Raw genomic sequence first — 27,953 nt, 5'->3', positions numbered from 1 at the left:
AAGATTATCATTCTTTTTTATTATTAATGGTTTTTTTTTGATTGCGCACAACATAAGTATATACAAAATTACATAGTAACATATCACTGGCTCAACTAATCATTCTCCAAGTCGCTGCCGTCATCGCTCTCGTCTTCTAATTCCGGCATAGGAAAACGTAACAAAGCTGCTATTCCGGTCAGCTGATCCAATTCTGAAAATCAAACCGTACCTTAGCGCTAATTAAAACCGAGATAAATTAATAGTTTATGCAATTTTTCGAAAGTTCCTCCGAGTTACTCCGAGCTTGGTAGAGATGATTTGCATAAGACTTACGTTCACCCGAGACATGCAGACTTGAAAATATCTTGATATCGCCACCTGAATCTTTGACATTTTCAACCAATTCAACGTATTCCTTCCTCTGCACGATATCTTGACATCTGAGCAATAAATACAGGCACAACAAATGTGTTATAGAATATAATCAGCACTGGTGGAGCGGACGGCGAAAGGATCGGATCAAATCACCTGAACAGTTTATCCGATATAAGTAAGGTTTCAACTGCCTGAGCGTCGGCAGCTTTCTCAACGTGTTTCTTGCCGTAGAATGCTCTAGCAGGATCAGTCTGTAGAGTGGTATAAAATGCTTCTAGAACCCTTACTTCTCCCGCTGCTTTGGTATCAGAAATCCGAGACACTACAGCGGGATCGCCCAATACCTCTGTTACAACGAATCATAACGTAAGTAACAAACAACAAACAGATGCAAGTATTTGCCAGTGCTATTGCACGTTCATATTTCGCATACACGCATACATTACCTTTCAGTGAATGTTTAAAACCCGAACTGGCATGAACTAGCAGAAATTTACTTTTGTTCTCTAAGATAAGCTTATTATCGAATTTAACAGCCTGCTGTATCATATAGTCCATAAACTGATCTTTCACAAAACCCGGACTGGCAAGAATAACGCATTTCACCAGGTCAAAGTTGATGTGTCTTAATATGCCCTGCATGATGCTCTCGTAAAATCGTGCCAAGCCCTAAACAGAGGTCCAAATTAGAATCTTATACCTGAATCTCATGCCTGTCATAGAAGATATTTATAGTGCTGGCGTAATCATCTCGAACCTTTTCGTGTTGCGAAACATTCCCCTTCCTCTTCCTCGGTATAACTTGATCGATCTTTGCGCGTACTATTGTCATGTTGGAAGTTATTAAACAAATATGTGCTATACCTTCCTGCATAATAACAGCGGCTACATCGGCATTCTAAAAGGAAGCAAATGTTACAGCGCAACACACATACGTGAGCCCGTTCTTTGAAAAAGTTATGCACCTGTGCAGGATCACACGCAATGTCGACTCTTTCCAAAGAGATCGAATCCCATTTAGCTTTAGTAATAATAAACTTCCGATTTTGCTCTACATCGAGCGTGTGATATGCTCCTGTCTGCGCAAGACAAAAATTAAGAGACTACTGTAGATTCCGATATGGTGTTAATGTGAATTATCAATTTTAAATATTGTAAATGGACTCTAAACACTGTCGCTTAACAATACCTTAACATATTTATTTTCCTCCACATTTCTACCTTTAAGTCTCAGAACACATGCTTGTGTATCAAAGTCAATATTCTCTACACTTATTTTAAGAGTGGTTCTAACTCTGTAGCTGTTGGAACTACCAGTTGCAGATTCCATTTGCACTTTCCTATTTGAGTATAGAGAAAATTGACAGAAGGTAATATTGATAAATAAAACATAGTACAATTATCATAAAACAAAAAGTCCAAGGTATACCTGAAAGTGGAACAGCTTACAAAATCTCCTTCGCTAATGAGATTATAGGCATGCCACATATCTTCTGTATTCTCAGGAACAAGAGCCACACTCCTTCATAAATATTCATAAAGATTCATAAACTCTAATATTAAGTTGATAAATTTAGGGAATATGTTAGAAAATATATATCAAATATACTTACCCTTCTCCATCCTTATCTACATATCTTGATACTAGCTTCATTTTGACAACTATATTTTTGTCTTATCTGAAAAAAGAAATAAAGATATAAAAACATGTAATATAAATAAGACTCCCATTGTGTGTATATATACGTATGTATATATACTACGAAATTAAAACTTGTAAATTAAAATCACATGCGTACAATATACGTCTTATCTCCATGTGTGAAAGTTAATTTTTACGTATAAATATACCAATATTTAGGAAGCATATAAGAGAGGTTAACATTTTGATTGTTAAAAAACAAACGTGATTATTCTACAGAAAAAAAAGACTTATATAGGTTAATTCACGACGGCATCTCATATGACACAACATATAAGAGTAACAAGAAAGTTATAAATTTGCTCTTACATTTATTGCACGATTATATTCCTAAAAAAGTTATCCAATTCATGTTTTACTTTTATTCGTCGAACTGCAGAGTAAATTATACCATATGTCAAACATATTCCTGTCGCTGTTGGTTCGACGATTTCATACCCAACGTGATCAGTAGATAACCTCGAAATCACGTCCTGCAGATGGTGCTCCAGGTAGATATGAATGTCTAGGCTGCGTTCTGATATGCGCTGCCAGTACTGCAAATGGCTGGTATACGATCTTATATTTAGGACAGTTTTAACTTTATCTTTAGATACTTCGTAGCCAATGAAACGATCCATACAACATCTGCAGATAAACTTAAGACGGTCTTAAATATAAGATTCGACTACGAATACCGACCGTAGATTTTTAGCACTGGCAATGAATTTCGGAGCGCAACTCTAGGGCTGCGTTCTCTTTGGACGCTCACGCGCTATAAAGCCCATATCAGACTATGGATTGGGAATTGTGATTGAATTGAATTTAACCAATTAGTTTTATAATTAATTAAACTCAAATTTAGTGAAATTTGGTGAATTCTACACTGATTGGTCAAATTTCAATTCAGTCTCAATTTTCAATCTATAGTCTAATACGGGCTTAAGCGTTATTCTATCTTTATTGTTTATCATATGCCAAAAGAAGATAAAATGACACTTACACACCCAAAGAGAATGCAGCATAGACCGAGCGTTTGTCTTTATCTGAGGAGTGGGGCTCAAGGTGTACGTAGAAAGGGATGCATTCTGTTTTGTGCCCCTTGCATTCTCTTTCGCACGCATAGACCGCGCGCATGTCTATGCACGAATGAGAGATTTTCACACGACAGTAATATTCGTAGACTTAATTCAAATTTCATACAAGGTAAGTAATAACAATAAACACTGTTTATTAAGTAGACTTACTTGTAACAACAATAAGTAACAAATACATTATCAGTTTGTCAAAATAAAGTAAAATATAAAACAATACAACATACATATTTACAATACATTTAAATATGATATCAATGTTATGATATTCTCTTAACTACATCAATATACATAAATTAATTTTTAAATATTCGTACCATGAAGAATTATATAAATATATATTAACAATATTATGCATGTACTATTCTCACATTTATGAATTTCATAATAAAAAATTAGTACGGAACTATTAGCCCCTCTCGTTTCTTATAAATAAAAGAAACACGATTAAAAAAAAAACATTGTTGAATTTGATTAATCGACGCGAATACTTAAGAACTCATGTTGTTTCAATAACTTGGAAGTATGATTCTCAAGGCCTTCGCACAGAAATGTCTGTAATGCTTTAAGTCACGTTAAGTATCGACCTTAAGGCTCGACTATCTCAGACAGTCGGGCTAATTTTGTGACGCTACAGGAGAAATGATATGTAATAAATTGTTTGCGGTATATAGCCTTATTTTCTAATTTGCCCTGAAAAACATAATAATTTGGTTTAATCCTGAAACCTATAAAATACGATAAACTGAGATATATCTATTCAATGTGTCACGGAGAATCACAAATTTATTCTTGAAATAATGGATCACTTTTAGCCATCTCAGCTATAGGCGCGTTCCGATTCTCTATTCAGATGCACCCTGAAGTATAGTATATATAACATGAATTATACTTCCGGGTACATTTGTGTAAAGAGAATATATATATATATATATGTATATATATTACTTAAATAATTTTGCTAGTTTCTCTTTTTGTGCAACGTTCTTCTCTTTTATAGCTGTTGCAAATGCCTGTAATTCTTTCTCGACGGTATTATGTAACAGAGGATCTATTCCAGCAGCTTTCCTTAAATCTTTAATGGCATTTCCTTCATCCCACACACCAATATACGCTTTACCTCGTCGATAGAGTGCCTTTACATTCTCTGCAATGTTGAAAATACATTTATTTATCAGACATTATTTTCGCGAAATTTGCTGTCGGTATCATAGTATTTGTTGTATAACCTGGCTCTGTTTTCAAGACTGTTGTACAATGTTCGATAACTGAATAGTACTCCTTATTTAATAATTTACATTGTACATAATTCAAAAGTAATGGTATCTTCATTTGATTTAAAGATAACCATTCCTCATCGTTTGGTTTTTCCCTGAAAATATTTATATATATACACACGTACACACATATACACACACATATATACAGAATGTTTCATTTTAAGTGATATTATATAGTCGATGTAATTATATTGTATTGTAATTATATTGTAATTATAATTATATAGTTGATGTAATATCCTAGGTAAACATTATGATGTATAAGATATCTTAATGACATACTATTGACATTGGAGATGTCATTAAAACGTTATTAAGCAAATCATTAAAAGTTATTATAAGCAAGTCTTACGCTAGCATGAGTTGCTCCAACATTCCAATAGCTTTTGCATATGTTTCCAATGCACTATCGTATTTTTTCTCCTTGAAAAAGACATTTCCTTTTTCCTTTAAATGTGGAATGTTTTTAAGCTTTTCATCCTCCGTCATTTGCCAGGATTCCTTTTCATATTCATTTGGCAAAACCACCTTAATGAGTTCTATGAGATAAAATAATATTGTTCTTGTTAGCTTTGCTTCTTATAAATTATATAATCGAGTTCAAACAATAATATATCTTTATATTTCCAAGGATTACAAAATAAATGAATGCCATGTGTATAAAGAGTATTACAAATATAAAAGATTTTAGTGGTTAAGAAATTTTGAAGTACAATATATATTTATGTGTTATATTATATCATACCTATAGTGAATTCTAAGTCTTGAGGATATTTTATAAGATCGTTTAAATCAGTATAACCAATGCCTTCATTTTGTAAAGTAACACCGCAACAATGATGGTTAAGTTTTTGCAATTGTGGCTTGCCAGCCTCTCTTAATGTCTTAGACACAAAAGGATATGTAGTCACTAGCTAAAACAAAGCTTGTCATAAGAACATGTTCCAAATGTACAGTTATAACAATAAGTACTACAAACTTACATTCTTATGTACTTTGAAACAAGCAACTTCATTTAACGCCATCTTTTGTACAATCACTTCCCACACTTCAAGTTTGAATTGTTTCCCTAATACCAGTTCCATTGGACTTCCCATTGCCCTACTGTCATCTATTACTGCTTTATCGTGATTACATTTTGTAGTTTTAAAATGAAATATAACCTGAAATTTTGATATACACATGCACACACTTATTCAACTAACAAATTTACAATTTTTATAATTAATTATATTATGATTATAAGAACAAATATAAAATTACAAACTTTTGTTCCTGGTGTAAAATTAATAGTTCTTGTTCCTACATGTAGGACAGTTTTCACTATGTTTTCGTCACTCATTGTGATGGTATACCTAGATAACGTAAATAACAGTTAACGAGAGAGAGAATAAAAAAAATCGACATATTGAGATTTAATAATTAAATAACGAAATGATAAAATGTTGTTATTTTCTACATCACATCAAACGAGATGCAATTATGTGAGGTTATGAGAGGACAATTCCATAACCTCCAACAGTTTGCTCGGAAAAGTAACAGTTAAATTTGAGATTTAATACTAAAACAATGTTTTTTTTGATAATTTGTAATATGATCATTATGTTAGCAATTCATTCGTCAAATAAGAATTATTTGATCTTACACCACACTATTCAATGGCACTAAGAGATAGAGGTCTTAGGTCTGTTTTTTTTTCGAAACACTTTCTGCACTAGTGCACACCAGTGCAAGAAGTTTACAGGTCTGTTCGTTTTCGCTGCACAGCTGAACTAGTGCAATAAGTTGAAAAGAGACAAGTATATTGTTTTCACTTCAACTTATTGCACTAGTTCGGCGATGCAACGAAAACGAACAGACCTTACACTAAAGCGTTCTTTTTATCAAGAATGACGTCATCATGACGTCATCAACGCTGTTCGTTTTCGCAGTGCAACAGCATGTAGTGCAGGCAGTTCAGTGAACTGTTGCACTGAGTCAGGAGATTTTCGCCTTTTGTTTCTCGTTTCTTATCTTCTTGTCGCCAAGAGTCGAGAAACGTCGTCGTGTACAATTTGTTTCTTCTATTACTTCGCACCAATCACAGAACAAGACAGTTTTCGTTTTACAGGCTGACTAACTCTTGTGCCTCTTGTGTTCCTTGTCGCCCAAGATAAAAGTTAACGAACTCCGGTAGAGGCAAGAAATAAGTAACGAAATACACAATTGTCGGTAAAACAGTGAGTCAAGAAGTAAAAAAACAAAAACCAAGACGCAAAAAGCACATTGTAAATCAGGCTTTAAGTTTGGTCTACAGTGTGCTCTTTGCGTCTTGTATCTTGCTCTCTACCTTTCTTCCGTAAGAACTTCTAGTGTCGGCCTACAATAGGTATTTTAAGCCTTAAGCTTTAAGAAATTGACCAATCACAGTTAATTATTCTCCTCACGTTCGACTGTGATTAGGCAACTTTTTAAGGCTTAAACTAGCTATTGTGAACTACTATTTATTTATGGAAAAAAGATAGAGAGCAAGAAAAAAGAGCACATTGTAGATCAGGTTTTAGAGCTGGACAAAATATACTTGTCTCATTCTAGCTTATTGAACCAGTTCAGCAATGTAGCTAAGAAGAACAGATCACACGTATCTATGTTGGAAACCCTTTGTATTTTATCCCGTCTACCTTGGTGCTCCATGTTTGAATTCGACCCAATCAGCGTTGAGTCGTTAATCGTCGTCATACCGTGTTTCCCTCCAAATAGAATCAGCTTCATTCACGTCGAGCTTAAATATTCAAAAGCGTCCTCCACTAACAAAGCCGAAGCAGTGCCGCAGCGATCTCGTCTGTGAGGGCTGTGATGAAAACTAATGGTTTCCCGCTATCTGCGATATGCTTCTCAAAGCGGTTGTCAGCTCGATGCTGTAACATGTCGGCGATTTTGAGATCGTCGGGACGATGTTAACGGACCACACTGATATCATTTGAAAAGTTTTGTTTACGTTTCTTTAAAATATACACAACGTACGTGGATACGCATGTTAAACATGTCGCAGGTGCAACGTCCGTACGTATTGCCCGCGAGATCATCTTGATATCGCGATATTCGGTGCGTTTGCTCGTTGTCTTCATGTACCACGGGACAGGCGACCTCAACACGACAGCCAGGTAATGTCGACTGAATGTGTTGTAGTCCGCGATAGCGGAATGTGTCCGTTCATTATGTTTATCAATTGTACCGCGCGATCACCCGTGTTGGGTCGCACAGATCGCGAGTGCGAGGCGCGAAAGCGTACACTGGCGATCGTCTTCCAATACGCTTCCGTCTTGTCCGGTTCTGATAGTCCCTTCTGTGATCTTCTGTTGTCAGGCATAATGTCTGCTAGCAAACGCAATTCATCCTCTTCTACAACTAGTATCACCTCTTCTACCAAGGTCTGCTGCTTTTGCAATTCATCGGAAGACAACGAGTTGGAATATGGCAAGTTCTATGAGCAGGATGGCATTGTCACCCATTATTATTGTCTGGTGAGTTTCAGATACAACTATCGACCTTTGCTTTGTTACATGCTACTCATGTTGGATCAGAAGAAGTTTGTTTCTGTCTCTGTTATTGTATTGTTCAAACAACACACACGTATACATCCGACAAACAGAACAGTCCATAGGATGTTTGATGTTTATGTTTATTTCACTGGTTATTTATATATATGGGTACTTTTAGCTTTTATCATCTAATATGGAACAAAAAGGAAATGATGATGAGGGTATACTTGGATTTCTAGCACAGGATATACATAAGGAACTTCGCAGAGGAAAGAAATTGGTACGTTTGTCAATAGTAACAAATATTAGTTTTCGAACGTGAGAAAAAACATACATGCAGACATGTAATATGTAGTCTTTAATCTTACATATAAGCCACTATATCTCTTGAATAATGATATATTGCAGTTGATATAATAGTCTGATACATCTCTTTGTATTACTTTTATGTAGTTCATAATTTTTCATATAATAATATGTTAAAAGGATATTGTTATGTTATATATTATATCTTACACATATGATATAAATGTAATAGAATAATTTGTTAGAAATTCAGCATTGAGTTGCATAATATTTACAAGACTCACTATAAATATATTTTCATTCTCATCAAACTTGTCTTTAGTAAATAAAAGTTTTCTCACAGTTAGCAGCCTAAGATTTGAATTTGTTTTTAGGTTTGTTCATACTGCAAAAAGATTGGTGCTACTTTAGGTTGTTGCAATGTAAAATGTAAACGCATATTTCATTACCCTTGTGGCTTAAAAGCTGGTTCTTTACATCAGTTTTTTGGAGAATTCAAGTAAGGAGCAATAGTAGAGCAATATTCATTATACCGATGTCATAACTGTAAGAACTGCAGGATTATACAACAATTGTAATCGTGATGTTTTAGATCATTTTGTGTAAATCATAGGCCGAGGCAGAAAATTGACGAATATATATCGAATCAGATTAATAAAATATGTGACTTATTATGTTATATATGTTATGATAAAGCAAACCCCAAAGATCTTATAGGAACCTTATGGGCTCCTTGCTGTAAAAAGGATGCATGGTTTCATCGTAAATGTGTTCAGGTTAGTCTCAATGAAAGCTTCATCCGTGAGATTTATTGATTGCCGTTGTTACTTCTTTTAATGTAATTTTAATGTAATTTTAATGTAAATTATTAATATTCCAATGTATGCTTTTATCAAATGTGATGTTTATAACATGAATATATAATGTATACAATTTCTCATTTCAGCAACTTGCTTTAAGTGCAGGCTATTTTTTTAAGTGTCCCCTATGTAACAATAAGAAAGATTTTCAAAATGCTATGCTGCAACATGGTATTTTTATACCGAGCCAGTGAGTATTCAGTTAAAATGTTGAAGTCGGTCTTTATTTATTTTTTTTTTCATATGAAAGACGCTCTTTTAAATTTTGCGAATATCTTATTTCAATTGTGTACATTTTAAAAGTTATTTTTATGATGTGTAATCAGGGATGCTTCATGGGAATTGGTACCAAATGCATTTGAAGAGTTATTATATAGACATGATCAATGTGATGCCACATTGTGTCTGTGCCCAAAGGGAAGGAAACACACAAGCAGTAACGCGTAAGTAATTGCACGAAACTAAAACTTTATGATACCTGATATGTATATACTGGACGTTCTTATAAAATATATTATTATAACAATAAACATTACAGTAAATGGGAATTGGTCTTGTGTCGGAGTTGCGGCTCACAAGGCATTCATATGGCTTGCGGAAAACTGAAATGGGCGAATCCCTTGTGGGAATGCGTCGAATGTACTTCCATATTGTGTGAGTACCTGCTTGATTTGTAGGAATATATAGAGAGGAAATTCTAACGTATGATTTCAATTATTTTTATTGCTTATTTTCCCCATTCTTCACTTTTTTGAGGACAATTGAGAATAAATAAACGAGAAACAACTGAAATAATTGTCGTATACAGGAAAAGCATTAAAACTGACATAGATATGGTAAACCGACATATCCATCTTTCTCGGCTGTAAAATATTCAACTCTGTCGGATAGAACATGAATTTTGTCTGTTGTGTACGGTAATTGGTGCTAAAGTTGCAGTTTTTATTTACAAGTGCTTTCAGTTGTTATTAGCGTCGTTTGATTTTATGTTGTGCTGAAGTTTTTATTGAACTATTTTCTGAGGAAAATTAAAGAGCAAATCTAGAGCGTTCAGAAATGGAGAAAATTTCATGAGGTGTATTATTATTTGTTATTAATATTTAGCGCGAATCTCGCTCCGGGTCTTTACAACTTTCAGGACAACCATTTTATGAAGGTCTAACGAATCGGTTAATTTTTTTTTACAAGGATGCCCATATACAAAAGCCATTGTATATATTAAAGGTCATTTCTTTTGTTTGGATACCTAGAATCCTCCGAATACAAAGAGATCCTCGCGCGTTTTGTTTGCTATGCGAGGGCGCTGAACAGTGCTGCACAATCCTGGGTAAATCGAGCCCTCACCGTTTGACAAACGACTGCTGTATGCATAACATCCGTATAGCTAAACTAAGCTCTTCGAGTTTCACGCGGCATTCGTGTTTCGAAAAATAAAGTGAGCTGAATCGACCGAGCGATACGAAAGGCGCGAATAAGTGAGCTCGTTCACACATTTCAGTGCAGCCAGCGCGAATAGCGAGCTCGAAATGGCGATCATTAAAAGTTCAAAGAGCGATCGGCGTATATCTAAGATAGTCGAAAAAGGAGGTCCTTTTCCACATAATAAAAGAACAATATGTATTATACATTTTTTAAGTTTTAAAAAATATGTAAGATTAAAGATAATATATAAAGATATATAATAAATATGCAGAGTAATGTAATTTTAGTGTTTTCATTTATTTATTTATTTATTTTATTTTTTTTTTTTTGATACGTATATTATAGGTATGTTGGTTTTAGGACTTACTTTTTAGAAGTGTTTATCCTCAAACATCTCAAAAAATGGATTTTTGCCAGAAAATATGTAATCATCTTCATAAGACTATTTTGATAGAGAAGTGTTGCTAGTTTGTATCCATGCATATAAATTTTAATTTTAAACCTTCAACAGGACTTAAGAACCTAAGAATAAAGTAGTATGTCGGTTTTGGTGCTCTTACTCTATTAAAACATGGTCCAATCTATATATATATATACATATATGTATTACAAAACTATATGGCATACATTATATGTATTAGTCTGCAAGTTTGCATAAAATTAAACATTTCATTTTTCTTTCCTATAAAGGTAAGACTAAAGGTCATGACAGTGGCAGGTCAGGCGATAGTTCTGACAGGTATGCACCGTATTTACTACTTTTCAATTTTACAGGTAATGAAGAAAGATCTCAAAGAAAAGTATATTTCGAATCTACGATCATATAATTAGCATTTGTCTATATGTGACGACTAATGTCTATTTTGAATTTGCCTTTAGTTCTAGTCTGAACAGAGATTCTGATTTGGACGAAAGCGATTCTGACATCTCTGTTGGCAACGATTTCCCCTTATTGTGTTCGTTACCCAACCCTAGTTCATCTAGCGACTTGTTAAATTCGAGCATTAAATCGCGGCCTGGGCCACGTTCGTTCAAGATACAACAGCAATTGAAAGCAAACAGCATGCTTGATTTGCTGAACGACACGTCACGGTGAGTCCTTTCGATTGCACGGCACGCCGAAACGGAATGTTTTATGCTTTCCGTTTTGTCCCATTTAGCGCGTCCACGCTTACAAGCACTACTGTCACGAAGAGTACAACTAACGAAGCTAGTACAGAAAGTAATTCTGCACAAGAAAGTAAGGCGAATATTTCATGGCAAAGGAATAATACAGATCAGAGCAAGCAAGAGAAAAAGTTCCTCGACAACGATGCGAAATCTCAGTCGAATTCAGAGGAGAACGTCATTATTACAATCGAAAGTGATGACGATGATGTAGAGGTAAATAACAGAGCAATCGTTACATTCACGTTTACACAACGGTTTGCATTTTTTTTTTTTTAATTCGGAACGCTATGAATTAGCTTTATAAATATTCAACTAAATTATGGGACTTAATGAATGAATGATAAATCGCATATACCGCTGATAACCTGACATTGATCATTGTCTTCATTTTCCTTGCTGCAGATTATCTCATTACCATGCAAGATAAATATACCAACAATACAGCTCGCGTGGGCGAACATGTTTCGTTCGAAGCGTCTTGAGTCTAATTCGAGTGACTTGACGGAGAATTCCGCGGAGAAGAGTACAAGCGAGGTCGACCCACTGCAAATGAGGAATATCGCTCAAGCTACCGCGAAGAAAGTACCGAAGAAGCGTGACGGAATTAAAGAATCCAACGTATCGAAAATTCCATGTAGAAGCAAAACTGCTGCCTCGAAACAACCCGACGTGACTGTTCTGCTGGAACCCACGCGAGAACTCGCGCAGAAACCTACACAGGAACCCGTGCAGGAACTCGTGCAGGAATCCGCGCAAGTTGCCACTTCTTCGAGCAATGACAACTTGGAGGCTTTTTCGGACATCAGCTCTGTCATGAATATCAAAATTATCAATGTCACTTCCTTATCGCCAGAAGTATTCGCAAACGTACCTGATGTGCGTCTCGACGGGGACGTCGCGTGGTTACAGTCGGACACCGTTGACACGTCTTCCGCCGTGGACAAACCATTAGAGAAGTGGTTTGTCAGCCAGCAGTCCTCATCTACTACGATGAAGCGCGGTATGCACGAGGAAGGTAATTTGTTAAGGAGACTGTGGACTGTTTCTTTTAGTTGTTCTATGTTACGCTTTCCGTACAGAAAATGAGACAGATTTTAACACGTTGAATGCCGTAAGAGTCGTTGGCACTGTGATATTACTGTGTTTTGTTAAATTGTGCATAAAATATGATTAATTGCATTGCAAATGAACCGTATAGCCAATAAAGAGCCAATGAAACGAGGTAAGAGATATATGTGCTTTGAATTATATTTGTTTACCTGTGTGTTAACACATTGTGTACCTTTAGCGATGTAATCATCAATTAGACGTTTATATGATCAATAGAAATCAGTGCGGCACTCAACGTGTTAATAGTTGGAAATAGGCGGGAAGGAATGAGGGAGAAAGAAATGTCAGAGTGAGAAATGTGGAAAGAAAGTGTAGTTAAGAGGAATGAGTCTGTCAACGCGCGCACATGAGCGCACGAATATAATAATCTTACTTAATAAGAAGTCTTAAATTCCTACTTAATTCTTACCAATAAGAAATTAAAAAAATAATCTTATCTAATTAAATTTCTAACAAAAGGAAATAAATAATCCAAGTCTGTGTTGATATACCAAATGAAAATTAATTGAATCAAGCGCCGATAAGAGCACAGTTATTACAGTGCAATAAAAAAAGGAAGAAAGATTTCAATGATCTAGATTACTCAGGGTATATAGTGCGTGTTAGTGGTAATATTGTCCGGCCTTTTATTGAAGCGAATAAAAAAGACGCAACGAGAAAGATAACGTTTTTATAGGTATTTTTATAATTAATAATTATATTGCGTCTTTTAGCGAACAATGTCGTGGACAACACTCATAAGAGAATTAAAGGAAACGGTTCGGACAGAGCGTTCACGAACGCCGTTGTGCATGACATCAGACGAGAACAAAGTCAAAGAACCGAGCCTAATGTTGAGCTGACGAGTACGGAGATTCTCAAGAAGATTGCCGAAAGCGTCGTTAAGTGCGCTACGTCCGCGAGCCAGATCTCCTCCGAGCTACCCTCGAACATACCCGGTCAAAAGCACAATACATCTGCGCAAGCTGGCACGCACAAGACGGACGCAGTTTACGCGACCGTCGAGTCCAGTCATCAGCCGAAAAAAAGCGCTTCGAAGATCGTCGTGCCACAGAGTAGTGAGCTGTTGATCACGCCCGTAATTCAGTCCAGCAGGCAGATTTACTATAAAGCCCCGCCGACGAACTTGATTTATATGAATACCCAGCCGATATCATCAAGTCGGACGACTCAAAAAATCGAGAGTTCGTATGCCGCCGCGTCGAGCAACGCCACACGACCGCCGGTTATACAAAACACCGCTATGATTAAGAACCGTCAATCTTTAGTCAAGGCTCAGCCGATCAACAAAGTGATCCACACGAACAACAGTCAGCAGACGAGAGGGTCAAGTAACAATCAGCAAATTGGACCTCCGAGAGAGGAAACACATGGTCCTACCGCAGGCAACGAGTCCTCGAGCAGGATAGTAGTAAGTAACTTGCTCAAACGTTTTAAAAAAGTTCAGTTGTATTTTGTAAAAGTATAAAATGAGGTTTTTTATCTGTACAAATGCAATAAAGCTTTTGTTGTTTCGTAAGATGACGAAAGGTTTTTTTACCTTGGACAGTTTGGTTCGCACGAAGTTCCATATAGGTGTCTCTGATGCGAGAACTCGTCGATACTTCTTTGTAACGATATACTTTTTTGTGAAGAACGTCTTGTTTTTACAACCTAAACACTGGGTTCTCGAAAATATGTAAGAAATATCGCATACGATAACTAGGACTCCATTTTGCGCTGCAAACGCTTTGGAGCGCCGTATAGACCGTTGCGATATTTTTCGTATATTCTCGAGAATCAGATGATTGGTAATATCCGTAATCTACGTTCGCATGACCAGAGTAAAATCATCCAAAGTCGATAAGTCTCGATAATACTGCAATTATTAGTGTAACATGTTATACACAGGGTGCGTTCGGAGGTGCGCTATTAGTGCTAATCAGCGATGAAATGTCATTCCATCTTTGTCGCATATCTAATGAGGGACAAAAATAAAATGACGCGTTAGCGCTGATAACGTGCTCTCTCAACGCAGCCACAGTACACAGAATATTCAGTACGGAGCATTTCATGCAAGCTACAATTTACAATAAAAAAAAAATTTTTTTTAATTTTTCATGAAAGATCAAGATCACTTTGAACTTTTCCGTGATATTATAAGGGACTTAAGACGAAATAGGGCGAAATAAGATTTAAGACGAATTTATCGCACTATCGTGAGTGTAATTTTTTATCGATATTTAATATAAAATTTATAGTATTATTTTAAACAGCAGTAAAATAGTATTTATAAACTCTGACTAGAAATATAAACAAACATTAAAAGTTTGGGTACTTTCGCATTGTAAATACATAATACATTATCATAAGTGATTGCTGGTATTCTCTGAGTCTTCTTTCGAAGTGTATATTAATCGTTGTTTCAATAGCAGTAAGGAAATGTTAAAATAATATAAATTTGATATTAAATATTAAAGTGATATTTTTTTATATTAACACTAAACTACCAGAGCGGTCAAATGACCGGTTTGTAATTTTTTCTTATAAAAGTTACATCACTTTCTCGCAACATGTAAACGAATAAATATTTTTTTCCTTCGCATTACGTATTTTTTCAAAAATTTTATTTAAACTGCTCCGGTAAAAAGGTATACGTTAATCGTCGGTAGTTTTAGTGTTAAATTGATACATTTCATTAATATTAAATATAAAAATGACATTCTCCCGATAATGTGTTGAATTCTTCTTAAAATCTTATACAATATTATGAAGAAAAATTGCATGGTGCTATTTACAAAATTCAAGGTGACTTTAATTTGTTATAAAAAAATTTTTTATTCAATTTTTTTATTGCAAATTGTAGCTTATATGAAACAGACGAATATTCACCTTTCAACTTTTTTTTTACGGTCGGAAGCGTCCAAAAATAGTGCAGACTATTACGCTGAACATCCTATATAGTTATAACATTATTTATATGACGCGTAACATCGATGGTAGCACCAGCAGAAACTATTAAACCGCTTCTATGCTATTTCACGTAAACGTGAATTACGGAACTGCATTGGTTTAGGTTGTCGTGTAAATGTAGTTCACAAAATCTTTCGATCTCTCATCTCTTTTCATCTTCTACACTCTCTAGTATTCCAATATCCGACGAAATAATACATACAAAATTAAAATTCTGGCGAGAAAGACGGTGCGGGGAGTATGTGTTGTAATAGAAATTTCCCCGTACCTCCTCTCCAGTGAATGTCTTGCGATTCTAACAGTGTGACGGGGATGCAGGCAGGACCAATCCTGCTGTTGCGCCAACAAGACCTGCCTATTTCTCCGAGGCAAAAACTGCCGGAGCAGATACGTCAGACACATCGGGAGTCACTAGAGATGTCGTCCGAAGGAGAGATTCACCGAGATTTGCGAGAACTAGAAGAAATTCCAAACGCAAAGCCTGTGATGAGAGGTGAGTTTAATGAATATATGGCAGCGGTAATGCGAATCCTTTACGCCCGAGTAGTGCCTTACTTTAATATAATAGTTGTTTATCGATAGTCTAATCTTTATTTCTTCTCACTAAGATCTAAGGCGTACTTAATGTTATAAATCTACCTAATGTTATAAATTTAAGTTGTTAATAATTGTTACTTGAAACTCTGAAGTGGAATACTTAAATTTGAATTCTGATTTAGATGCATGTATTGCATAATTTAAATATGCAAATTTTTCCTCCCACACAATAAAAAACATTTTGTACTTGTATTAAAATCGGTCTTTGTTGAAAGTTTTGTGTTAAATTTTTAATATATTCGTATATTAATCTAACATACAGTGGCGGACGTATACTTACGTACAGTTAGGAAAATTAAGTTTTATTCGTTGTGCACTTATACATGAAATAGTTAAACAAAAATTCATTACGTTTTTTACAAGTTTATAGCATATATTATGAGATAGCAAAACAGTGTTTATCGATTTACAATAACTAAGAAGTTTCTTGGGTTTGTTTGCTCAAGTGTCATATTTTCTGCGGACACGTACTTACGTACACTGTGGTAATACACAGATAGCTCAAAATTTCTGCAATGTAAACAATACTTATCAGTATCTATCTATATGTGAAATGTGTTAAATTTAACATGAAATTTTTTATTGTGCAGTTGTAAGTCACGGTTGTAAATTTGATATCACATATATCGTATAATTGAAAAATCTGGATCTAATTCGAAATTCATATCTGAATACTTTATATAAAGCAAGCTTCAAACCACGACTACGGGCTTGAGGTATGCAGTGTCCTCAGATCAGCCGCATTTGAGGTGCGGTTTATCTGTGAGCAGTCCGTACCTTTCACATATTCTCTTATTAATTGTTCTTTGTTTCCTTTGTTGCGACCTGATTTGTAAACGGATCGATTGTCGGGGTGAGTTTTCTTAAAGAAAGAATTTATTATGCGCTTTGGAAGAGCAATTTCCTCGATCGATACAAGTAATTACGAAAAAGCAATAATTACAATTTACACACACACATAAACAGAATTTGGAAAGTTACTTCTTAAAAATATCTCGTCACCGTTATTCGTTAAAATGTTGAAATTTCAATCAAATTTCAATATCGTTGCAGTTGCTGATGAGAAAGAAAATGCTCTTCCACTAAATTAATACTGAAGAAATGTAACTTCTAACGGTAACAATTTTACAAAGAAAGCGTTACTTCTTAACTCGGCACACAGACACAATACAATATGTACTGTTATTCGATGTTATAATTGAAAAGCAATATGTGCATGAGTACGAGCAGCAAAAAGATGTATTAATGATACCTTAATGTACTTCTGTGCAGCAATACCATGCATATCATGTCCGCTATTTCACGCAGTCGAAGTGGCAGGACCCAGTGTGACGTCTTCCCCCACGTCACAAATAACCATAACACCTGTCATCAACCTCGATTGATACCACAGTACATGAATCTACACGATCTCAAATTCCGAATCTGCGGAATAGATAACATTCAGGTAAAACGTGTATACTTTCGCGGATTTGTACATTCGTGTATATTTTCACGATTCGTGTATATTTTCAACGAAATATATATATATATATATATTTTTTTTTTTTGTATAAAAAACCGTTTCATCGTAAATTAATGTGAAATAATGAAGTCTATTATAAGAAAATATCGACTATTTTGGGCTTAGAATTCTATAAGAAAAGAGCGTGAGAAAGAGAGAGAGAGAGAGGGGGGGGGGGCGAAAAAATAATTCTGTTAACATTATTTCTGTTATCCTTTAATGTGAGCAACTCGCAATAATTTCAATATTGATGAATTATTTAATTTATAGGAAGAGAATTAATAAGTTAATGTATCTTAAATCACTAGTTTAAGTTAACAAGTTAACCTATTAAAAATTAACCAAGTTAAGTTAAAAATTATTAACTCTAACTTCTCAACTTTTAACTAACTGATTACTTAAATTACCCAACTCTGACAACACATAACACTAATAGTTACAACATCGAAAATTGTCGAATTGATTTCATGCTGGCTTTGGTATCTGTATAGATATTACTAAATCGGTTCTAGACTACCTTGTGTGCACACGCAATCACTAATCGGGTGTATTCAACGCCATAACTGACTCAAGGCGCTACATTGTGATCTGTTTACGTTTTTCGTAGATGACCTTATTCGACACGTTCTGTGTGAATATACCTGTGGAAAACCCCACGATGGGCAGCAAGAATAGGCCGGATACAACAATAGGGGCGCTGGGAGAACGGTCACTTAGCTCTCAGAGGCAATGCGAAGCCTTGTCCAGTTCGGATCACGTCAACGATGATTCCCTCATGAGTCGTTTGACCGACGACACGACTGAACGCGTGGCTGACGCGGCGACGGTCGTTGCGCACGACGACGCGAAGGAGAATCTGGATCCAGTCTCGAGAACGGTCCCTCGTAACGTTGTATCGAATAACGTGAGCCTGGCGAACGGTGCTAACGACGTGGACGCGACGAACGATTCGCGACAGCGTAAATACGACGCCCAGACGCGTCTCACGGATGACGTTAACTCGAAGGCGTTAGACCGAGCGATGTATAACACTACTACGGATAGCAACATGGGTAAGGATGACGACCAAAGCCCGCGAGTCGATCATCGGGAGGGTGTACAGCGCAAGCAATCTACGCCTGTTACGGAGGAGAACGGCCGGCTGTCCTATAGACGCACGATACACAACATCGACTCCGATCTGAATATCGTGCGCACGAATAGAAACGTTGAGAAAGTACTGCAGAATAATGTCACCGTCACATCGAATCGGCGTACCGACGACAAGGGAGCCGACGGCTCACGTGCGACGAACGGTTCTCGGACTGCGTCGCGTTCGCGCAATCTCTACGCGAACCACAGGAAGAGCACGAACAGTCATCCGGACCGAACGAGATCGCAGACCCGGACGGTTACGAACGCGCCGAACATCATGTTCAACGAACTCAGCATCTCGAATAGACAGATCGACGCGTGCGATTCCAGCGATTCGATCCGGTGCATGACGTTTGACGATCCCACTGTCAGAGTCAGCATAGATCTGGACAAGATACAAAATCTGATCGAATCCAAGCCGGAGTTGTTCGCGAGCGACGACGAAGAGAAAGTGAAAGACGACGACCGGTGTCGTAAATACATCAAACGGTCACATAATGACGATTACACGCAGCTAAAGTTCCACGACACCGAGAGCAACGATGACACAAGGCACTCTCCGTTCCGAAATTGCGAATTAGAAGTCGGTCGGAAAACTGTAGACAAGATCGAGACGCGAGATTCTCTTTACGGGAACACCTTCAGTCGGTATCGGAAGCGAGAACTGGAGAGCAGGTATTTTGACAAGCGTAACAGATAGTATAACGTGATGAATGTGCATTGTGTGATAAGAGACTCGTAGTGAACGAGATTTACCGGATAACGTGACTTTCACGCTATGTTCGTTAGAATAAAATAACAGCAAGATGTTTTGCCAATGGGTCTGTTTTTTGTCGCTGAACTAGTGCACATTTCCAGAATTTAAAAAGAAACAGATATGTAGCTGTGACTTTGTATAAAGGAAAGCGAAATAGAGAACTAGTGCAAGGCTATTGCAACTAGTTCAGCTAAAAAGAACAAGCCTAATGAGTAGCAAATGCGAACAACTTCTTTTCCGCCGTCTCCTGTCTTCAACTGTAACATAATTGCCAAATTCTTGTATAAACACGTCCTTTGTATATGCTAAGGAGTCACATTTTTTTCTCTGTATTATACTGACTTAATAAAAATTATGCTTTTACTCATAGGTAAGTGCGCACTGGCTCACATACACGTTTATTTGCAATTCTTTGTAATACAAAATTAAACTTGGTTATAGGTAGTTGAATTAAACTTAGTTATGATTCAATCGGAGGTTAAATAAAATAGCTTATTTTATTTATCGTGAAAGTTTCGTAGGCGATTTCTCATCTTACGTAAATTTAAAAAATTTATAATTATAAGTTAGTTTGTATCAAGGACAACTGTATATTTTAAGTTTGTAACTTGTAAATTTATTAAATTAATCAGCGTCAAAATCCCCGTCTTTTAAAATGTTGCAGACAACAAATATTTCCACTTAACGAATTTTTTCAACAGGAATATTTTTTTCAAATACTACTAAGGGCCTGGATGAAAATATCTGTTCAGTTCCGGTTTCGGTTTTCTGGACGATGAAAGTACCGATAAACCGTTTAAATTATGGTTTTTCCGGTTCCGGTTCTATAAACTTGTTTCCTTACTGAAATTTTTATTTACTTAAATTATATATATAACATGTACAATAATATATTATAAAAAATAATAATATCACTTCCTCGATGGCATTTCTTCACTATTTCCATTCTCAGCTCTTAACTTTTTTGAATATATAATATTATCCTCGTTATTTATAACCTCTTCCTAACGGAACATGTAAATTATATAGATTCTAAGAATATTCGAGGAATATCTATCTTTTGTTCCAACGCAATACTTTACAGTTTATCAAATTGAAATTTTCCAATATGATAACGAACGTATCTGGGATACTGAAATCCCAAAAATTCCTGCGTAATGGGAAGGGCTGCAGAAGCAACTTACGAATGCTTATAAGTGGAACATCGTTTGGTCGCTTTTTATTATATTTAGCGTTGCTCATTTTGCTACCGTGTACGGATTGTATTTGATATGCTTACAAGCTAAACTTTGGACCATCGTATGGGGTATATATGTCATTTATTTGTCTTAATTTGTTTATATGATGCTGACGTAAATCATATAACTTCCATAATGAAACAAATCGTACATAGTACACACAAAAAATCTAATGCTTTATAAATGAATGACATGCACGATATCACGTCGGATTACTTATTATCAAAGAGCACACAATTATATCATTATAATTTTCAGTCGTCTTCTGTAATATCTTTACTACGCTTAGCATTACTGCTGATGCTCATCGATTATGATCCCATCGAGCTTACAAGGCAAAATGGCTAGTGAAACTAATATTGATAATTTTTCGTACTGCCGCATACCAAGTAAGTTTTCTGTGTATATATCTTTTTTATTTTTTTCACTTATTTTTCCCATTGCTTTCACAACATCGCGGTACATTTAATGCGATGGTTTTATCAAAAGCATACGTTCGTCCTATATTTTGTATCATTATTAAATTTTCCATTATTAAACGTTATCGATTAATCTTATGTTAAATTTTCAGTATCCGATTTACAAGTGGGACACATATCACAGATTGCATCACAAATACATCGACACTGACGCAGATCCGCATAACGCAAAGAGAGGATTTTTTTTTCGCATATCGCGTGGCTTCTAATTCGTCCCCTGCCAATTCTTATAGAGAAAAGCGCTACGATACAGTGACCTCGAGCAAGATCCTTTTGTAATGTTTCAAATGAGGTATGCCGAATTTTTTACATAGTGTTTTATAGAACGAACATGAGTGTTAATTAAACATTATTTTGTCCCCCTCTAAACCGTACAACCTTTGTATGAAACATTTTTTGCTAGGACGATTTCCTTCCGAGATATTAGCCTGAGGCAATTGAAATGAAACAGCCTATATAAAGATAAACAATAAGTAGATAGGTGTACACATAATACATCAGATTTTAAGTATTCCCATTTATTGTCTTGCGTTAAACAATTTCCATAATCTTCGAATGGTTTCTTTCGCGCAAGTGCGTCTCATCAGGCACGTACATGTGCGACGCACCTATACTTCGGGTAAAGCGAATCTTTAGCGAGAGATCTGCTTCTTATCGAATAAATTATATTCGCGGTCAAATATCATACCGATCGACAATCAGTCCGCTCTGCTCTTAGATTCACTACATCCGGTACACGTGTGGCAAAGCTCCGGCGGTACCGTATCTACGATGTAAACGAATGATATCTAGGTATCAGGTCTAGCGCAGGTATGGGTAGAAAGAGAGAGAAAGAGAGGGAAGAAAAAAAAATAGATAGAGAGAGAGAGAGAGAGGAGTGAAATACATATACTACATAGCTATTCGAAATGTAGTCGCACTTGTTCCGATCGTAAGGACCGCAAGAGCATCGAAGACCTTGACGATGAGCCTGTCCGCGAGACAGAGAATATCGACGATCGTCAGTTCGGTTTCGAGCTTTTCATTCTGTTCGCCAGGATGGTGTCACAACGGGCGTTTAGTAAGCGCGATATCATCGAGCAAAAATTATCGAACCGATTTTTTCGCCTTATTTTATTATTTTTTTAATATTATTAATCAGCACAGATTGTCTTCAGGGATGCGCAGCAGCGACTCTTCACAGATTGTAGATGGCACAGCCATATTCTCAGCCTGTCAATCAACTCCGCGCAATCTGACCCTACGTCCGTGCATTCACCGGCCTCTATTCCTGAAAGCAAACGGTTAATTAGTGTCAAAACGGTTGAGAAAGTTACTTTTGAAAAGTAACTCGTTATCGCTACTCGTTACTGATTGGAAAAATAACTCGTTATCATTACCGTTACTCGAGAAGTAACGAGTCATTACAAATTCCGTTAAATTTTCATCAAGTTCGAAAGATCTTTTTAAAACTTTACATCTTTTGTAAGAAACATTTTTTTTAATGCAGTGTTTACGAGATATTCAATTGTCCCAAAACATTTTCACCACTTTATATATATATATATATATATATGTATGTGTGTGTATATTGTATATATTCAAAGTAACGGTAAAAATAACGATTATATTCGTTACAGTTACAAAAAATATTAATAATATAACTACGTTACTAACAAAAAATTTAATGTCATTATCGAATCGTCACAAAAAAAATAATTCGTAATGGCGTTATAAGTAACGCGTTACTTCCCAGATCTAGGTAAAGTTTGCACTTTTGACGAATTTATTGATTATAATGTAATTCGCGTCAAAATTTGAAGTGGAATTCTATTTGTGAGAAAGTATCGCACATTTGTAAGTCTTCAAATACTGTTCATCAAGTGAAATTAATCAGAAATTACAAATAGACTACCACCTTGAATCTCATCGTAAATTAGAAATTGTTTAAAGCGGGTTTAAAATGAAAATATTTGAATTCATTTGTCAGATTCACGTGGAGAAAAAATTCAATTTCCATTTAATTTAAATCTCGTGCGCCTTCACTTTGTGTCGTTTTAGATGTCTGAGGACTTGCAGACGAGTGTTAATCAACGTGTTTCGATTAGTCGTAAATAAATCTAGAACAGGATTAAATGTTGCATAATAACTCAGGCTTGTCGTTGTTGCGTCAAACTATTATACACAAAAATATTACGTATATTTATATCTCACTGTCTTTTTAGTGAATTCAATGAAAAGTGACGTGAAGAGTGGCGATATGGTTCCACACATAAGCGTAATGCTTATATGCATCTTTATCGAAGAAACAACAAGAAGATAATGCGGAAATTTCCCATTTCTGTCAGATCCCCCAATCACAACGGGGTCCTCGTTTAATTTGCAATTGATTTTCTCAGCGAGAATATCGTCGTTAATAATAAATGTAGAAGCCGATAATTTCTCGCGACATTTTCATCCTCGAAATTAAACATCCGCCATTGCGGTTACATCTAACAGAAATGGGACAGCCTGTACTACAGAAAAATGCATTAAATATACATATAAAAGAGATAAACTGTTAAATCAAGAGCGATAATCAACTTTCCCCATACTTGTGTGTTAATTGGATCGATATTATCGCGTTTATTATCACGATTTCGACGGATTTCAACAGATTAGTGTTAACGAACCACAATGAACGACAACCGTTATTAGAGCTTTCCTTTGAAGATTGCAGCAGCGTACGGTTCACGATTCTTCTGGTGTATCCCATTATTGACTTAAGAGAAAGACAAAAGTGGAAGATATATTATACAAATAACGAGAAACAGTCTTCAGATATATTTTTGCGAGTATCATCGCAAAAAAGTGGCCAACAACAATTACAGCGGACATGAGGTGAAAGACGGGAGCCCTCTGTGTCTCTCGAGAAGTTTCTCGTAACGAGGTCCATCAGAGATCAGGAAAGTGGATAGAAAAGACATAAAATGGCGAGTTATGAGAGCATAAATGTAATCACCGATTATCCATGCAGAATTAGAGATTCGTTCCGAGTCTAGAGAAAAAGAGGAAGAAAGGGGGGAGAGAGAGAAAGAGAAGAAAAGAGAATACAGATACACTGATTCAGAATTCTCTTACCGCGGCCGACATTTCGAAGACTTTTCTGATATCCTTTGGTTGTCGTGGAAAGCGACATCATGCTGACCGTGTTCTTATACTTGAACGGACTAACAGTGACCTTCGGAACGGCACTGCCGGTATAGTGCGAGTTAAAGAGACTCATGCTTCTTTTAGTGGTGGCATTGACGTTACCATCTCTATTACAACTATTGCTATTACCGCTATTGCTTTCGTTATATCTAGTCTTAAATCGATTTGTGCAGAAAATATCGACGCTCGTCTGTGTGTATTTCGGCACTGTGGGCGTGGACACGATGAATGGTACTATGACGCGTTTGTAAGGATTAATCGTTTTCGGCGTCGTTATCGTCTTGGTCATCGTCGTCGTAGTCGTAATTGTCGTCGTCGTCGCTGTCGATGCGATTACGTTCGCGTATGGCGACGAATGTTTTAATTTCGATAGTGGTGTGCTCTGTGTCGTTGATTCCCATGGATACCTGCGTGGCATATTATCATGGCATTACTATACAATATGTCTTATTATATGTATTCATTCGTGAATGAGTATCTTATTCATCTATAGATGCGAATCAACATACCGACAAAGTAACGACTTCTTATCGTACAATAAATTTGGGTTTCAATATTCTTTCGGATCTGACACTATCCGGATAGCCGATTATTCGAATAGCGGATAAATATGATACTTCGGGTTATTCCTCTATAAGCGTGTAATATTCGTAGAATATTATATGAATATTATTAAATATTAAACTAATATTCTTATAATATTTTAGGAATATTAAGTAATATTTTTTAATATTATATGAATGTTCTAGTGATATTATATGTCCGCTTCACATAATATTCTTGGCATATTATAAATATGTTCTTAGAATATCACAAAAAAAATAATAATAATATAGAAAAATATATATAAATAAAAAAAATTATATATATATATGTATATATATATAATGGAAATAACGCACATAACGCGCAATATGTGCGAAACAATTAGAATTCTCTGATCCTTTTGTACGCTTAATAAAATCAAAAGGATCACTCGTGTTATCGGATCATTACCTGTAATCACTATTGTTGTATTGAGTGAATATCGGCCGATTGTGCAACGTAGAACTGAAAATGCTATCTCGACGTACATACGTTGGAATGTTCTGCGTATAGTCCGGTATTATGTTCTCGTGTTCCGCCACACACTTTCCATTCAGGCAATACTGAAATTTAATGTCACACGACAATCACAATTAAAATCTTTCTAAAAATCACGCTAATATTATATTAATTAATTAATATTGGATTAATTTTTTAGTGACACAAAGCATATAGTTAACTTTATGAAATCAGTTATTTGGAAATGACATCAATTTTTAAGATGAAAATTATTTATATAGTATTAGATTGTCATGATGTACAATGAAATGTTAGAAATTAGAATAGGCCAATAAGAACCAAGCACGGTTGTTAAGTGCGAATATTTTTTTTAATTTTGGAGGATAAATATATTCGACAGTGTGATCTTTATAAGCGCGTAATATTATTTAATATTAAATAATATTTCTGGAATATTAATAGATGGTTATATGTCCACTCCTAATAATATTAAAAAAATAATATTATTTAATGTTATTGTAATATTATATATATTTTAAATATTCAACTTTTTTAAATATCCAACTCTGTATATATATAATATATACAATTGTAGTGTTTTATTTCAAATGTATTGCAATACCAATTGTTGTGTTATATAAATAATAAATATTTTTTTCTATATTATGATTATTTAACTTTATTTTTAATATTCTAAGAACATTTCTATAATATGCCAAGAATCTTATGTGAAATGGACATATAAGGATCGATAAAACATTCCTATAATATTAAAAAATATTACATAACATCCTTAGAATATCATAAGAATATTATTTTAATATTGAATAATATTCATATAATATTCTAGGAATATTACGTGTTTATAGGGATGATGCACGCGCCGATATTCCGCCAGATTTTCAACGGGGAATCTCCCTTCTATGACAAACACCATGCTTGTCTCTTATTATCTATTTTAATTTCTAAAATTATCTATTGTAAAAGTAAATAAATTACACTGAAAGGTGTTCTTTCGATATGTGTAGTACAACAATTACATTTTTTACGCATATGTGTAGTACAAAAATTACATTAACAATTATATTTTTATTATAAATTGGACTTATATATTTCGTCAGGAAAAGAAATACTAACAGTAAACATATAATTCCGTTAGACTCGAAAGGACTAAACGCAACGTGCTTTATCAGATAATATTCTGAGGAACGGCACAATTTTGTTTTATTTTTTTTATTTTCCTCGTTACCTGACCATCCCCACAAGGTGAACCTTCCGCTGCTGGACGGTACGCCACACAATATCCGGACCCAGCGTCGAAACAGAAAAGCTGAGCACAAACCCGATCGTCTTTCTGAAAGGATGCACAATAGCAAAATACAACACACGAATATTAACTGACGAATGTGCGTATGATATATATATATATATATATATATATGAAGCACATACAAAACAAGCGCTCGTCCCACGATCTTTCCGACATTGCGCGTCTAAGGATAGCAGTTTCCCCGGAAGTACTCGGGGTAGTGCCTCGTCTTCGTGAGGTGCATTGTATAAGCAGGTCGCTGTATCACCGCTGGAAACCAACGAAGCTACATGAACTTATTAATCTCTGTATTGCTATTTGTTTCCTCCATTTTAATCCTCTACTTCCTTGATTTCAGAACGCTCATCGAAGTTATGGATGGACGATCTCCTTTAATCCTTCGTTGGCACACTTATTTTTTGCTGTTTAGTTTAGCACTCTGTGAGATCCAGTATGTCCTTTCCCGGGAAAAAAAAGATCATATATGAAATTTGCCCATATATGACTATATGTAATCATGTATGTCCACAACGAAAAAAATACTGTTGTTTACAAATTATATGCAAATACAACCGAAGTAAATGCTTCTGGCTACTTGTGTTTCTGACAGCACATGATATTGACATTTAATGAAATGACATAAAATCCTTCTTTCATATGGACATATATGATTGCATATGTAACCACATATATGAACAAAATTCATATATGATTTTATATAATTATATATAATCATATATAATCATTTTTTCCCGGGTTCTGATATGCCTTTACTTTAATATGTATAAATGTGCTTATTCAGTATACATACAGGATAGTCATTTAAGCCATTTAATAATAATTTATATATTTAGAAACATAAATATATAAAAAATAAAACGAAATAGAAAGAAATGTTCCGGACAAAAGTTATAGGGTTTGGAAGGGAATATAATCTGAAATTTTAAGCTATAGTAGATAATCTAAA

The 27,953-nt window shown here is 35.3% G+C and overlaps 4 protein-coding genes and 1 pseudogene across 10 annotated transcripts in view; 2 read left to right on the top strand and 3 right to left on the bottom strand.

The window, feature by feature from the left end:
* On the bottom strand, window positions 1-2,561 carry LOC106746535 (protein pelota). The gene is made up of 10 exons (XM_014623210.1): window positions 2,369-2,561; window positions 1,971-2,036; window positions 1,787-1,879; window positions 1,547-1,697; window positions 1,323-1,436; window positions 1,115-1,255; window positions 804-1,026; window positions 511-703; window positions 316-422; window positions 1-193 (listed from the first exon to the last, which is right to left on the bottom strand). Exons 2-10 carry the CDS (start codon window positions 2,009-2,011, stop codon window positions 96-98), a joined length of 1,161 nt encoding a protein of 386 aa, XP_014478696.1. The 5' UTR covers window positions 2,012-2,036; window positions 2,369-2,561; the 3' UTR covers window positions 1-95.
* Window positions 2,562-3,268: 707 nt separating this feature from the next.
* On the bottom strand, window positions 3,269-6,226 carry LOC106746534 (AH receptor-interacting protein). 2 transcript variants are annotated; one of them, XM_014623208.1, is made up of 8 exons: window positions 6,058-6,226; window positions 5,680-5,767; window positions 5,396-5,575; window positions 5,158-5,326; window positions 4,765-4,951; window positions 4,362-4,504; window positions 4,081-4,279; window positions 3,269-3,992 (listed from the first exon to the last, which is right to left on the bottom strand). In XM_014623208.1, the coding sequence occupies exons 2-8, from the start codon at window positions 5,752-5,754 to the stop codon at window positions 3,953-3,955; spliced, it is 993 nt and encodes a 330-aa protein (XP_014478694.1). In that variant the 5' UTR covers window positions 5,755-5,767; window positions 6,058-6,226; the 3' UTR covers window positions 3,269-3,952. The 2 variants fall into 2 exon arrangements, with proteins under 2 accessions (XP_014478694.1, XP_014478695.1); XM_014623209.1 differs by having other exon boundaries at window positions 3,271-3,825.
* Window positions 6,227-6,999: 773 nt separating this feature from the next.
* Window positions 7,000-20,620, top strand: LOC106746574. Of its 2 annotated transcripts, none has more exons than XM_014623306.1 (16): window positions 7,000-7,555; window positions 7,758-7,915; window positions 8,112-8,213; window positions 8,614-8,738; window positions 8,832-9,015; window positions 9,186-9,289; window positions 9,426-9,542; window positions 9,638-9,753; window positions 11,212-11,260; window positions 11,401-11,613; window positions 11,682-11,904; window positions 12,094-12,706; window positions 13,515-14,212; window positions 16,056-16,246; window positions 17,659-17,797; window positions 18,462-20,620. In XM_014623306.1, exons 2-16 carry the CDS (start codon window positions 7,763-7,765, stop codon window positions 19,686-19,688), a joined length of 4,254 nt encoding a protein of 1,417 aa, XP_014478792.1. In that variant the 5' UTR covers window positions 7,000-7,555; window positions 7,758-7,762; the 3' UTR covers window positions 19,689-20,620. The 2 variants fall into 2 exon arrangements, with proteins under 2 accessions (XP_014478792.1, XP_014478791.1); XM_014623305.1 differs by having other exon boundaries at window positions 17,623-17,797.
* On the top strand, window positions 20,100-21,721 carry LOC106746520 (annotated as a pseudogene).
* A 169-nt stretch (window positions 21,722-21,890) lies between these two features.
* Window positions 21,891-27,953, bottom strand: part of LOC106746575 (venom metalloproteinase 3) — a 62,051-nt gene continuing 55,988 nt past the window's right edge. For 4 of the 5 annotated variants that reach the window (XM_014623307.1, XM_014623309.1, XM_014623310.1 and 1 more), the window contains exons 14-18: window positions 27,130-27,256; window positions 26,927-27,031; window positions 25,630-25,781; window positions 24,562-25,040; window positions 21,891-22,732 (exon numbers count right to left, since the gene is read on the bottom strand). In XM_014623307.1, the coding sequence (XP_014478793.1) occupies window positions 22,596-22,732; window positions 24,562-25,040; window positions 25,630-25,781; window positions 26,927-27,031; window positions 27,130-27,256 (1,000 nt within the window). In that variant the 3' untranslated portion in view covers window positions 21,891-22,595. The remainder of the gene's footprint in view (window positions 22,733-24,561; window positions 25,041-25,629; window positions 25,782-26,926; window positions 27,032-27,129; window positions 27,257-27,953) is intronic. The other variant, XM_014623312.1, reaches the window with a different exon arrangement.

This window comes from Dinoponera quadriceps, unplaced genomic scaffold (genome assembly GCF_001313825.1).
Source record: "Dinoponera quadriceps isolate SergipeBrazil2010 unplaced genomic scaffold, ASM131382v1 scaffold1573, whole genome shotgun sequence".
In the NCBI taxonomy this organism is placed as follows: domain Eukaryota; kingdom Metazoa; phylum Arthropoda; class Insecta; order Hymenoptera; family Formicidae; genus Dinoponera; species Dinoponera quadriceps.
This window is presented reverse-complemented; position numbering and strand designations above follow the sequence as displayed.